This window comes from Cyrtonyx montezumae, unplaced genomic scaffold, assembly GCF_038088225.1.
Source record: "Cyrtonyx montezumae isolate F1298 unplaced genomic scaffold, pur_monq_1.0 scaffold_3, whole genome shotgun sequence".
NCBI lineage: Eukaryota > Metazoa > Chordata > Aves > Galliformes > Odontophoridae > Cyrtonyx > Cyrtonyx montezumae.
Window position 1 is genome coordinate 92,971,718 of NW_027072034.1, and position 15,316 is coordinate 92,987,033.

Genomic DNA, 15,316 nt, shown 5'->3' on the forward strand with positions numbered 1-15,316 from the left:
TGCAGATATTTAAATAAAGAAACTGTATGAAGTTAGCATTTCTAGTAAAATATTGAAGTATTTTCATGCTGATGCTTCTGTATATGCGTTCCGAAGTATTTAAAGAAGTATGACTGTAAAACTCCTTACTCTTTTGCAGGTCCTTTTTACTTATTTTGCTATTGGTGTATTTTTCTCATGGAGTTTTTGTGCAAGATTTAGCATAAACCATAATAGTGGATATCTTTGGCAGGTTTGGTTTCATTTTTTAAAGAGATTATTTTGTTGGTTTTTTTCTTTTTTTGTTAGCATTTTATTTTTTATTTTTAAAGAAAAAAGCAAATAAGTATTCTGCTTTTTTGTTTCTTACCAGTACAGATAAAATGCCAAAAAGATAACTTCACATTTTTGTACTGTGTTTTTATTGTTAAGAATGTTTCTTTTTATTATTATTATTTTATTATTATTATTATTATTATCTTTTTTTTACTTGCAGAACTATCTGCCAAAATGGTACAGGAAAAAAAAAGATAAAAAACTGCCTCATAGGGTTGTTTCTCGTACTGAGTAATATCAAGAGCTTTGGGGGAGGGATGGGCTTTGGCAAATTATAAGAGTTTGTTGGTTGTTTCTTTTTCCTCTTTTTTTTTGGAAACTCGACTCCTATTTAAGGTTCTTTTGGCTCATAGCACACTGGGAAGTGCGTGGCATTGGCCAGAGCAAGCCCTCGCACGCCTGCTGTTTCACCTGTAGTCTTCCTGACCCCACGGGTCCACCCGTCTTCCCCAGCCTCGTGCTGGACGGGGAGTGAGACGGGCACCCAGTTGTCTCAGCATCACCCCCACCAGCTGCCATCGCCTCTGTTGCTTATGAGTTCTTCATCAATTAGTGCAAAAGGTACTTGAGGAAAGCGAGAAGCCACCAGAGCACGGCACAAGGCTAGTCTCTCACATCAGCATATCACATGGTGCCGAATATCTTTTTTATTTTTAGAAAAACAAAACAACAAAAAAAAAATCCACACGCGAGGGACTGGCTTTTTCCATCGCCCATCACTAGGCAGCACACGGTCCCTTCAACCATTTTCACAACTCCGGGAGAAACTGTGCAGTACTATACAAATCTATTTTAATACACAACACTCGGTTGAACAAGATTTTTATATTCTTTTATTGATGAACAAAGTGAACTAAGTAAAACACAATTGTTATACATTGGTTATTGTATGCCTATTATGCATTCTAATGTGGCTTGCAATGTAAATGTTTTCAGGTTTAATGATTTTTTTTTCATTTTCAGACAAATTAAAAAAATGAAAAGTGTGAAAGGTTGAGTATCTAAAGAATTTCTGAAGAAGTGTCTTGGACTGTTAAAAGTAGTTATTTTGAAAAGGGGACTGTCCAGTGGATAGTGTGCATAGAAAAAAAGTGTTTGTCTTAAATATGCCAATGTAGTTTTACTTCTTTATGATGCATTAAACTTGATTGACAATTTAATAGTCAATGTGCTATTCATTGCTGATTTTCCCATCCTTCTCTGTATGGGAACTGTTGAATCATGGCCTGAACCACTGATTGATCACCTGAGGTGAGTCAGCTGCAGGAGCACAGGTGAAGACAGTTCACCTGTGTGACCAGAAGGGGTGCAGTCTGGCTCCACCTCTCCTAGACCTCTTAAGAGCTGACTGCCAAAGGGGAGGGATCTTTCTCTGGAGGTTGCTTCCTTTGGAGTTTTTCCACTGTGAGCCTGGGACGTGGGTGAGCATTCTATCTATTTTTGAAAACAGAATTAAAGCAAACCAATGTTAAAAGTCCCATGAAATGCACTACAGTGCATAATGCTTACATGGAACAGGTAGCTCAGCAGTGAAACTTGCACCTGTTGGGTAGGGTTGGGTTTTGCAGTAGGAGAAGGGTTTTTTGTGTGCTTCTATGGTATATTTGGCTTTTTCTCCCTAATTTTCACTTGCTGGAAGTGTGTCACTTTCATTTCAGGCTGTACGTAGCTAGAATGTCTGAGAACTTCTTCTCTGCTTTGCAGCTAGGCTCCTCCCTCCTGTCCTCTGCAACCTGAAGGGCAGCCTCATTTTCTCTTACACTTGTGGTTCTAGAAACCTCTCCCACATCCAGCAATACCAAATACTGCTCATAATCGAAATCACCATTCTGCCACCATCTTAACCCATAAATGCTGTGCTGTATAGGACAGGAACCAATTACAGAGCTCTGCGTGTTGCCTTCATAATTAATACAGTTGCAAAGGCTTGTAGGCTAATGCCAGCCTTTAATGTTCGAGAGTAATTTAAATAAAAGTTTTGAGGAAGATCTGTAGAAGTGCTGATGGTTGCCATGCTCCTTGCTGTGGCCCTGGGCTCCAGCTTTGACAAGAACTGGGAGCTGTAGGGTTCCCACTCTCTCCTTCAAATTGCAAGTTATTTCTGAAGATACACTACGCTTCAAAGCTCCAGAGCTCTTTATTTTAACATGACAGACTGTTTTCTGTGCATGGGACCTTTTCACATGCCATTAGTTATCTCGTGGAGGAGCTGCTTTGCAAATAGCTGTTGGAATGAGGCGTGTTGTTGCTGAGCTTGTCACTTTTATATATGCACCTCTTCAAATGTAGTTTGGCCCACTCTTCCATCTCTCACTGCTGCCACCTCCTCAGAAATGGGAGGAAAGACTCTTGGGAAGCAGCACAGAGCTGTGCCAGTCCCTCCTGGGGAGCACAATGATGAGCACCAGCAATTTTAGGCCATGCCAGGATATTTTCAGGCTTTGTCATCGTAGGAGAAGCTGCAGTGTACCTGGATGCCCCAGAAGCTCAAAAATCTGAGGGCAGAGTCACAAAGCGACAGTTCTGTTACATTTGTGCAATAATCAGTGGCAGCGCGTGTTGTGCCCTAGATTTAACAGAAATGTCAGGCCAGCTATCAGCTTTGCTTCTGTTGTTAGGCCTCCACTTGAGAATGATGGAGCCAACTCTGTAACAGCTATATAGGAGTACATTCTGCATAGGAATTGGTCCTACATAGTTTATTCTACACATTGACGTATCAATGCACGCTGGCTTCCCAGAAGTTTGATGGCCTATTAGTAACACTTAAACTTCTAGAAGACTGCATTATAAGCTGATGCACACTTTTTGTTCTGTCTTCGGCAGGCCCTCTGTAGTTAAAGTGAGATGTTGTGCTGAAGTGAATGGCAACAGCCACATCAGATGAAACTCTGCTCACTTTAATCAGATTTTGCCAACTGCAGCTTATTTTGCTTAGAAAGTGAAGTCTGGCTCCCAAGATCAATCACTAGCAACTGACTGGTGCAAACAGGAGCGCCAGCTTCTGTAAGCCACTTTCAAGTTCATCATGGTGCATATCATTAAAGTGTTGTTTGTTTTTCTTTTTCCCTCCCTTAAAAAAAGCAAACAAAAAATTAAATTGTCAAGATGGAAAAATGTACTACAAAGCGTACACAGACATGTAGTGATTCTAGCCAGGGAGAAGAAAGCAAAAAGCTGCTACTGCTCTTTGAAGTTGTTGTTTGCATTTGTATGGTGGCTTGCAGATGACTTCTGTGTTGTTTAAACGCAGCAGAAATACTACACCCCAACCTTTGATTATCAGCCTTGCTCATTAAGCGTTTACCTCAGAAATTTTAATTTGCTTTTGCATTTCATCTCCAGGATGGAGATGCAGCAATAGCCTTTTCCCTTCAATATCCATATAAGAGGACTGACTGCTGCCAGCAGTCCGGTTGCTGTTGATCAAGCAATTTGCTGAGCCGTGAGCTTTGTCGTGTCAGTGTTTGTGCTTCATCCACTATGTGTGGAGACAGTGCTATTTCATTTGTTCTCGTGCTGCTGTTGCCTGCCAGGGTGCCGGGCTGGAATCGTGGCCAAAGCACTGCCCTGAAAATCAGTGCTGCACATGGCTTTGTTACTTTCTATTTGAGGAGCTCTGCAGCAATTGTTTCACTAGTGAGCCCAATAGGGGCAGATATAACTCCTGATGGAATTACATCTGCCTCTGCACACTGCAGTACTGAAACTCAGGGCTGTGGCTTAAGCTGTATCTTCTTGAGATGAAAGGGTTGCACCATGGCCAGATACAGGACTGAGCATCCTTCAACTGACACCTGCACATCCCCACACGCTGCACTTCTGTTGTATCTCCCTCCTGGGGCTACTCCTGCTTTCTTGGGCTAGGGAAACCTTATTGCTTTGTCTGAGCTAAAAGAAAACAAACACGAGTGGTGTCAACAAACTGAGAACAGCAAAGATCTGGTTTGAATATGGTGTTGTTTAAAGTGTGCATGTGTAACACACATTTTCTCGTGGTTTGAAATTGCCTTGTAAACAAATGTGTTGAGCCACTGGCTGTGCTCTACATTTTTCTCTTCTTTTTTGGTTGCTTCATGACTGCAAAAAATCAACAGAAAGGGTCCCACTCACTGCTGGCTTCATCTGCAGGTGCCACCTGGGATGTCACTGCATCACTGATGCGTCCCATCCTCAGTACATGAAGGGGCACAGTTTTTAGATGCAAACCAGGTGAGGGAATTAAATACTCAACTTTGCTGTGGCTTGGGAGGTTCTATACCTTGGGATTAAATGCCCCACAGCAACAGGGCGGCACAGCCCCACTGACATCTGAGTGCTGGACCTCATTCCTGAGCTGGGATGTGGCCAGGAAAGGGACAGGTGCATTAGGGGCCATCCTCGTGAGTCCTAGCAGCTCAGGAGCTAAACACTGTACTCTTGATGCAGGATGCTGCTAAGCATGTTTAAGCCAGCCTGCCAGGAGCTTTTGCTTCCACCAGTACATTCGTATTTCACCTGTGATGGCCTTATCCAGATCCTCATGACAAGGGAACACTTAATGCTTTCCCATCTGGTACCTTGAATATGCTTTGGAACTGACATCTGCATCAGGATCTGAAAAGTTAACAGTCATTGTCTGTCACTGAAGCAGAAGTACTGGAGCAGAGGGAAAGCCCAGCACATCTGTTCTTTCTCATGACCAGAAGCAGAGGTAGCTCCACCACCATCACCTGTAGAATCATTTGGCCATGTCCAACAGCAAAGGTAACTGAAACTGCAGAGAAGTGGCATAATAATGAAACAAAAAAAGACAAACCAGAGCTTTTCATTTCACTCTGTGTGCTTTGCTCCTACACCCAGCAATCCTTACCAAAGCCAGATAGATGTTATTGCCCTTGGAGGCTTGACAGGGTGCTCTCTGATCTGCATTTACTCCACAGAGCCCACTGCAAAGCCAGTGTCCCAGTGCAGACAGAGAAGCGTGTTCACTATGGCCATGGGTGGAATTCAGCCAACTGTTTAACAAGAGTTAAGAGCAGCTTAGACTTTGTTCCCAGAGGCCCTGCTATTTTGGATGACTTGATGTGTGTGGCTTTGCAGCCCTTTCCTATCAGTTTTCTTTTCCTGTTTGTGGTAGACATGATGTTGAGGCCTGTGCTTCTGACAGCCTCTGTGCTGCAGCACCTCTCTTGTGCCCTTCATAAGAAAAACAAAAAATCATTTAGACTAAATACATATGGAGAAAGAATATGACAAAAAATAAGGCACCTTCCCGTCATGCTTTTTCTTTTTTCCTACCCTAAAAAAGTTTGTGAAGGGAACATCCTGGGGCTTTTCTTTGGTCTGGAGGGCCCAGTTGGGTTAGTGGTCATTTTGCTGTGGAGAGGAGTTGACTGTCAGGCAATGATTAACATTGCAGTGGTCTTCTGAAGTCACTCTGAAATAAAAACTAATGATAGTTGGCTTTAATGACTCACTTCTGATAGTGCAGTTGGAGAAAAACCACCCAGAAAGGGAATACAACTTGTTGGTTTTTTTGTTTGTTTGTTTGTTTTTTGAATATAGCTCTTTGCTGTATGATTTCGGTCATCTTTTTAATTTCTCTCTGTACAACATGAAGGAGGAAGTCTTTGGCAAATAAAATGCTTGTCAATGTGAAGGAAAACATGGGAATGAAATGAACCAGTGTGCTGATATTAAGTTATGAGCCAGCCTTGCTTGAGGAAGGATCAAAGGGGATTAGGCACAGATGAAATGGTTTAAAGATCAAGACCTATCTCATGAGAAGAACACTGGCCATGCCTGCAGTGAAGGCCATCAGCAGGGTGTTTAGGGGCCACCACATCATACGTTGGTCTTTCGCTCATGAAAATCCAGGCACAGAAGCATCATTCTGCTGCATGCTATTAGAATTGAGTTGAAAGGGACTCTTAAAGGTCATGTAGTCCAACTTCCCTGCAATGAACTGGGACGTCAGCAGCAAGATTCGGTCACAGAGCCCTGTCCAGCCTGACTTTGATTGTCACCAGGGATGGGACCTCCACCACCTCTCTGGGCAACCTATGCCAGTGCTTCATACTCTTATCACAGAAAAAACTTTTTCCTTATATATAATCTAAATCTCCAATTTTTTGTTTGAAACCATTTCTCTTTGTCCTGTCACAACAGAATAAGACATGGTAAATTCTCATATTTGGAGATACTAGACTCTAGCTTTGCTTGCCCACTGTGAGGGAAATGCACTTATGTTTATCTGCGTACTCAATCTAAAGTTTGAATTTGAGGACAAGAAGAATAAATAATTTAATGCAGAACTTGTTCTGTATGGATCATGTTTAATCCCAAATCTCCCCACCCCACAGCACAATGTTCATGAAACATAGGGTGTATGACATACATAATCTCCAGGTGCTTACATCCCATTACTGCACTAGCTCCTGTACTACAAGTGTTTCCTATAGGAATTCTGCGTGGTCTCTGCAGGAGCCTTCAGCCATTCATTCTGCCAGCTTGCACTTCCAGGCCCAGTGACCACTGTGGACACCAGGCACACTGTGACTGCTAAAACACTATCAAGTGAGGAATAGGAACCTATTAAATTTCGAGTAGAAATTATACTGAGAAGTTGAGATACTGACAATCACAGAATGGGGTGTTTTATTTCCTTTCTGGCAGGAGCATGCTGAGTGTCATGACTGAGAGCAAGAGCTATGAAGTTTCTGATTAATGTCATCCTCTCATTTACATTACTTTGTGAAATCTGTTTTGGTACAGAAGACAGTGATGTTATCTTCTTGAATTTAGATGTTATTTTGAAATGGAGTGCATTCACTTTGTTCTTGTGCTGAGCCTTTTATTTACCCATCTGGGCTGCTCATGAGCACCTTGGGCATGAGAACCCTCTTCTGCAGCACTGTTCAACCACAAGTCAGAGTTGAAAGATTTATTCAGCCCTCATACAGTCACAGAATCATTTTGGTTGGAAAAGACCTTCCAGTTCACCAAGTCCAACCATCAATCTGATTTACGAGGTCCAATCAATAAACTAAGTTCCTCAATGCCACTTCCACACATCTCTCAAATAGGTCCAGGAATGGGGACTCCATCACCTCCCCGATCAGTCTATTCCAAAACTTGATCACCTTCTCTGTGAATAAATTATTCCTAATATGCCTATACCTTCAGTCTGTTGCATCTATTTGGTGCGGAAAGCTGAGCTACCCAAGGGTGCCGTTTCCATTCTGGACAAAATTATGGCATGTAGCATTAGCTTTACAGGACTGCAACTGTGGCTGCTTTTCATGCATGCACCAGTATGGTATGCCTTTCAAGACAGAAAGTATGATGAGGAGAGCTGGGTTGGAAATGGTAGGAAACATAGAAAAGATCTTTATAACTTTTTCCTCTTTTCATCACCAAAAGTGTTAGGTTATTAAATACAAAAGCTCCGTCTAATTATCAGAAGCATGACCATCTTTCTTCTTCAGACATGGAAGATACGTGGTTTGAGCAATTTCATTTAAACACTTCAGTTGGAAACTCTCCTGCAGAACCAATCCGCTTTCAATGTCTGGTGGGTTTATCCTGCCACAGAAAAGCCACAAGAGCCTCTGACTATTCCCAAAATGATTTTTGTGTTCACAAGAACACAAAAGAGGCCATGTACATGGGGGTAAAGACTGACTCCCAATGTATGTAGACTGCTTCCAGACTGATGATAGGCATGAAAAGGTATAAGCAGAAGGATGCAGCCTCAAGGAATGGGAAAAACGTTTCGAAAAAGAATAAAATATTGGCAGGTGAAGTTAAAGAGAATGTGGGGATTTTGGAAAGTTCTTGAGATAGAAAATTAATTAATGTTATTATTTCTATATTTCTGGGTCAAGAAATTGTCAGGCGAAGTGACAAAATCTACCCACTAAAGTCTCCTACATGAGGGCCACAGAAATTTAGTTCAGAGACAAAAGATGATGCAGTTCGGTGTGCTTTACAGTTGCTTTTTATTGTCTCAATAATTAAGTGGATAATTTTCACAGCAGAAGAGTAAGAGGCTGTAAAGTGCTTTTTTTTGGGTGATTAAACGGGGAAGTGAAAAAATCATCTGAGAGTACATTTCATTGAAGAACCGAATCCATGTAATAAAAAGAAAAACCAAAAAGCCAGAAATCCTGACTTCTAATTAGGCTTGAGAAGGTTGACATTAGTGTCTGGGCTAACAGTAGTTTAAAATGAGTCATTCTGAGGCTTGAAGCAGAAGAAATCGAACTGACTGGCACATGGAGCTGTGTTTCTGAGGGGTACACTTTCCTTTGGCAGAGGAAGCTGTTTTGCCACCTAAGTATTCAGGTCAGGCAACAGACCTAGATACAAATAGGCACAAATCCTCACCCTGTGACTCATGCTGTGAGGACAGCAGGCAGACCAACAGTCATTAAGGCAGTTTCCGTAAGATTATTACACCATGGAAAAATCGGGGCCACAAAAGTATTCAGCTTTAATGTTCACTCAGCTGTGTGTGCCATCTCTCCTGGCTCCAGAAGGATCCTTATTTGCTTATGAATAGTGATTGCAACACTAAGCACAGCCAAGTGACGCCATCCTGAAAGAAGGTGATGGAATGTAGCAATGCACAAAAAATAAGTCTTGGAAAATTTTTTTTTCTACTGAGTTGCGTTTGTCTTCATTGAGTTGACACTTTACAGCAGAAATATCTTTTTCCATCAGTTGATCATTTTAGTGGCAGAACTTCTGATGGTTGTTCTGGAGAGGAATAGCCAGGGTAGGTAGCAGGACTACCATCTTTCTGTATGCAATTACTGTGGCATTCACAATGCTAAAGACAAGAGATCCCAGTTAGGAGTAGGAATTCCAAGAACTTATGTGCCATTTCCATCATGGGTTTGTGCACCTCTACCTCTGAGAGGCAAACCACGGCTCTTTCCACAGTGTGACAGTTCTGGGAAATGCCAGCAGGACTGTTGTGGAAAATGATTTTTTTCTCTGGTTGTATTTGGAAGTTTAGCTCTTCTCCAGGACAATTAATTGCTGAAGCTACCAGAGACCAAAGAAATCTGCTCTGTTAATGGACTGCTTTCACAGGCTTTCCAGTTTGCGAGCAGGAAGGAAACATTCATGACACCGCACACGTTTTGATCTCCCGCTGTTCTTAGATGATGCTGAAAGACACTGGAATTGTTTGGTAAATCAGGTGCAATACACTGAAGGAGTTTTCCTGTGTACACAGATGAAGACAGAAATCAAGACCCTCTGATGGCGAGAATGAGTATTACTCCAGTGGGAAAGGCAAAATGCCAGCTTTTGTATGCCAGCCACACATGTAATTGGACACATGTGACTCTTACACATCTCACAGTCACACCTACGATGGAGATGTGCCTATTTTGTGCTGGGTGCATTGGCTTCTAACTTCTGTTTTGTGGGTAAAAATATTTGGAAATCAATAGAGTAAGGATAGGAATGTGTTGTCATAAAGACAAACTATTCAGGCAACAAAGGGGGATGATTACACCCTCAACACCATTGTAAGTTCAACTGACTCCCTTAATTAAGCACAGATTTTACATCGACAAAATATTGGGCTTGTCTATTATCAAACTCATTACAACTGGATGAGTATGTTCACGTTTGCAAGGCTCAGAGAGGTTATATGATGCTCACAGAGTGCTGCATGTACTCACAGATCTTTTGCACACACATAAGGGGATATTTATGTACAGAAGTTTTTTTGTAAGAACTGTAAGGATACCCTTGGTTAATGACATTGTTCAATCTTGCCACACTTCCTTATAGATCCAGGATAGAAAAGTACTCCCTTCCCCCTTCAGTGCACTTTGCTAGAGGCATCGTGATAATCAGACTAATCTTGGGACCAATTTTCAGCTCCTAACAGCTCAGTAAACTAAAGTGCTCAGGCAATTTATTCTCCATATATTGTCAGCTAGGTAACACTTGATTTCTCATTCCATGACTGCATTTTATTGTTTTAAGCTGAAATCCAGCATGTGTATTTCCAACAGATTATCTCCATAATCACTTCCTTTTTGCTATGGAAATGATCTGAAAATTGTTCTTTGATATGAGAGAAGAGTTCACAAGGCCACACTGTACAAAACCTCGAATCGTGCAATTATCATTTGTAAAGAGAAACTGTTATCAAAGTAACTGCAGGGGACACCTCCAGGACTCCTCTCAGAGTCAGGAAATTTGAAACATATATTTCTCTAACATGAATTTCACTCCAAACCCTGCTGAATAATTCATGAGCGCTGATTTAATGTTGTAGTTATATCTGGCTCTCAGGACAGAGACTGGGGGCTTCTGCAGCAGATGTAGGATATTGCCATTTGCTTTGGGCTTGGAGGGACAGAGTCAGGGCCCCATTGGGAGGGTTTGGTACTTGATTTGGAAAAGTTCCTCCTCTGTGATGGATAAGTTGGCAGGAAAAGGTTAGGGAGGAAGCCACTGCTATACTTGCTACTTCTCACTGCTGCCTGCCAGGGAGGCAAGAAGGTGTTGGGGATCAGGAGCACTCAGTCCCCTGCTTCTCCTTTGCTCCACCAGTGCTAGAGGCAACCAGAACCATGGCCTCGATTTTTCTTGAGCAGCATCAAATTATTTACACCGAGGGATAACAGATGTTATGCACTCTTTAAAGAGGAAAGCAACCTTAAAAGGAGAAGTCGCCATTTTGCTATTCATTTGGTAAATGAGAGGAACTATAAATTGCTGGGAAATGGTGGCTCAAAGGAACACTTACAGTTAGGCACATGTGGCCAATACCCAGGGAGTGACTGGTTCTATCACTCATGTGTCTACAGGCGGGAAAATTATCTGAAGGAGTTCCCACTGCTCGCAGCCTCTGCTCTTTCCCTACCAAGGGTAAGGTGGAGAATTATGTCTGTGAGGTTCACCCACATTTACCATCAAGCCAAGCTGGCTTCTAGCACCTCAGGATTTCACACCACAGGGTGTGTTAAAACTTTCCAGTGCACACATTCACATAATGCAGCAAAACATGAAGACTACTACATTCCAAATGACATTTGATATTGCTGGTATTTTGGAAGAGAACATGGGAAATGGAAAGCAACCATTTTATTGTGCTTATCAGCATTTCATCACAAAACACTTTTTCTTATGCCAAGTTATACCTCCTTTTACAGGACAGCAAAACTATTTGTTGCACATATGTATTTTTATTGAGGTCAGAGAGCGGTAAAATGCCCTTTTTGCTGACTCTCAGCCTCAGCCACTGGCTCAAGGCCAAATTCATCCTCAGTAAGAACACACTGCTTATTCACAGAGCTGTGCTGCTAAGCCACTGTGGCAGCACCAATCAGAACTGTGTTTTCCATAATAAAACCTATGATGCCATCACTGATAACTCAGGTGTAAATCTGTGATTAGTTGCAATACAAAACTCAAGACAGTTCTGTCCTTTGCCATATCCTTTGGCTGAAATGTAACAAACATGTTAATTATTCTCATATTACACAGCATTTTAGATTTAAATAGAGTCATGTGTGGTTATTACTCAGAGAATCAAAACCCCAAAAATTGCCCTTAAGAGCACTTAAGGACATGGGGAAAACATACAGTTATCATGTGAAATCTGGCCCTAATATGTCTTGGTATAAAGCCTCTGTATTTCTCAAATTTTAATAACTGTCTAATGCTATAGATGACACCTACTGGGCAAAAGAAGACCCAGCAGATCCAGCATGCCACAGCCTTCTGAATACTTGGCTATTTCCCCAAATTTCTGACAAGAAGAAATAATCTTCACCCAGCGCATTAAGGTTTTGTTTCATCTCAGAGAGGCAATTCATAAGTGTTGAGAGGATGGCCAAACCTTCAACTAGCAACTAGAACCTTCAGGATAAAAAGTGTCTTTGTGCTTGCAGAGGAGGGGATGGCTGAATTGTTCTCCAGAGATGACTAGTTTTATCGAAGTCCCTCTGTTTCTGTAGTTCTACACAGAAGCAGGAAGACCTGAACCTTAGGGAAAATACTGCTTACCTTTTTCATATCACTGGTTAATTTGCTTTTGCTCTGAAGGCAAATATGATGATAACTTCATTACACCACCCTACTACTAGTCAGTGTTAAACAATGAAAGTGAAGTGCTTTAGAGTTCATCAAATACAAGCAATGTTAGTGGCACAGTCAGAAAGGAAACATTGCCTTTTTGTTAACTAATTATTCACATTGAGACTAAGAACAGACTTTAAAGGCATTAAATTGGCATTAGGTACGTTACCCATGTTGCTGTTGTTATTGCTTTGTAGAGAAATCAATTTGAAGATCAAATTTCTATTAACTTAAACTGAAAAAGCATGCAGCCCAAACATCAGGAGTACTCTTCTGCATAAAAAAGGACACTTTAATATAGGGAAAAGTAGTTTTAGGAATGTTGGTATCTTAAAAATCAATTCCATCTTTATTAACTTATTACAAATATCTTGAACAAACTTGTATTCAAATAATAATATTAATAATAAAAAACTGTACAGTCAGGAGTGGTCCAGAACTTAGTTCTGCATGGTCCCAGTAAATAATGAAATAATGTAATGTAGTGAAGTGTTCAGATCCTTAAACAAGTAACAGCATGTTATTTGTCATGACTGTTCTTTTTTAATGTATCAGAACTGCTGAAGTTTAATAATGGGTTTCACTTTAACCTATCATATTTAATCTGTACATGTTCTCCAGTGAGAGGAAAATATATGCAACAAAGTGCTTCTCTCAACATCTTTGGTACTTGGAAAGACATAGAATTGAAAGTGTCTTTTGCAGGAACTGCTCTGGCAGTTGAGATGCTCTGACCTTTTCTTCAGGCAGCCTAACTTCATTTCCCTTTCTGAGAGCATTAAGGTAAGATCTCACCAGGCACTGTTCGAGAGTTGAATATATTCATGTAGAAATCTATTAGTAGTTCAGTGAAGAGATTCAGAGGCACCAGAGCACTCAGAGAGGCTGTTCCTTTAGATGGCCAGATCAAATTCAAGCCAAAAACACAGGCCAGGCTAGATGCTGTCATTCTGTTATATATGCTCTCTTGTGAAACCTGAAAAATATAAACATAAATTAGAATATGTAGGCACATGTCCTGTGACTGAGAGACAAAAAGACCCTAGCATATCAAGAATGAGCCAATAATGGGCACAGATGCTAACCACAGGTACATCACTAGTTTCTTAACAGCCTGAGGACTGACCATGCAGCTGAGAGGTAATGGGGCCACCAGGGTCTGTATCCCTCAAGTACAAGAAAATATGTCAGTAAGTCAAGCAAAAAGCCTGCACTGTTTCCGTGTGCTAGGAAAATTAATTGTGTTGGGTTTTCTATATGGAATTTGTTGTTATTTCTGCTGGAGGGAAGGGAAAGATAGCAGAAACAGCTATTCCATCTGCTTTGTCCTTTACAGAATAAAACTCCAAAATCCTGAAGCTGTTTGTAAAGGTTTAGATGTATTTTATTTTTTTCCCACTGACACGTGGCTTCCACTTCCAAGTACCTCCACTTCCCCCTACTTCCTCTGATGCAATGGAGATGAAAATGGATTGTAGAGAAGACAAGCAGCAAGGAAATCTGCTCTCTGTCTGGGTGATTTGATCTAAATATATTTGTGGATGTGAACCCTAAACTAGGTAGTAGAAATAATTTTCTTCCCTGTATAAAGTTGTCAGGGCATTTGTGAATGTTTTGCCTCTCCTGCACTGCATGGATGTATCTAAAGCCCAGTACAGTCTGGGTGATAAGTTCCCTGTTAGTGTAAACGGCCAGCAATTTGAACGTGCTTTTGTTCTTCCTGACATTCCTCCTTACATCTTCCTTGACTATTAGGTGGATAAACAATTGGTTGAGTGGTCATAGCCAGAAGGTTGTTGTCAATGGCTCTATACCCAGGTAGAGGCCAGTCATGTCTGGTATCCTCCAGGGGTCTGTCTTGGGACCAGTGCTCTTCAGCATCTTTAGCAGTGAGATAAATAGTGGGATTGAGTGTATGCTCTGCAAATTTGCTGATGACACCAAGCTGAGTTGGTGCAGTTGATACAATAGAAGTGAGGGATATCATCTAAAGGAAGCTGGACACACTCGAAAAGCACACAAGAATCTAATGAGATTTAACTGGGTGTTGCACTTGGATCAAGGCAATCCCACATCTAAGTATAGACTGGCAGAACTAGAGAGCAGCCCTGCAGAGAAAGACTTGGAGGTCCTGATGGATGAAAAGCTGGACAAGAGCCAGCAGTGTGGTCTTGTGGATCAGAAGGCCAACAGTATCTTGGGTGGCATCAAAAGAGGGGTGACCTGCAGGGAGAGAAAGGTGATTGTCCCCTCCCTCTGCCCTTGTGAATCCCCATCTGGAGTTCTGTGTCCAAGCCTGTTGTTCCCAGTACAGGAAGGATGCAGAGCTGCTGGAGCAGACCCAGAAGAAGGCCATGAAGATGATCAAAAGGCTGGAGCACCTCTCTTGTGAAAAAAGTTGAGGGAATGGGGCTTTTTTAACTTGGAGAAGACTTCAGGGAGACCTTATTGTGGCCTTCCAGTACTTGAAGGGAGCTTACAAACAAGAGGGGAACCAACTTTTCTCACAATTTTACAGTGATAGGACAGGGGAGAAAATTATGTTAGATGTTAGAAAGAATTTTTTTACTCAGAAGGCGGTGAGGTGCTAGAACAGGTTGCCCAGATTGGCTATGGATGTCCCAACTCCGGAGGCACTCAAAGCCAAATTGGATGGGAACTCGGCAGCCTGATTTAGTGACTGGCAACTGTGCCCATGGTAGGAGAGTTGCAACTACATGGTCTTTACAGTCACCTCCAACCTAAGCCACGCTATGATTCTACAGGTAATTCAACCAGTTCTTCCCAGGTGGATGGCTGCAGTTATTAATTGGCAATATTAATGTGGTCACTAACTGTGATGTACAGGTTGCTCTGAAGTTGTCACTCTGGAATAGAATGGGGAAGTATCAGTTAAATACTCCTTAGA

At 41.6% G+C, this 15,316-nt stretch overlaps 1 protein-coding gene across 1 annotated transcript in view; it reads right to left on the bottom strand.

The window, feature by feature from the left end:
* Nucleotides 1-12,734: 12,734 nt before the first annotated feature.
* ARHGAP8 (Rho GTPase activating protein 8) overlaps nt 12,735-15,316 on the bottom strand; it is an 82,522-nt gene continuing 79,940 nt past the window's right edge. Inside the window, exon 13 of the mRNA XM_065742404.1 lies at nt 12,735-13,384. Within this exon, the coding sequence (XP_065598476.1) occupies nt 13,187-13,384 (198 nt within the window). The 3' untranslated portion in view covers nt 12,735-13,186. The remainder of the gene's footprint in view (nt 13,385-15,316) is intronic.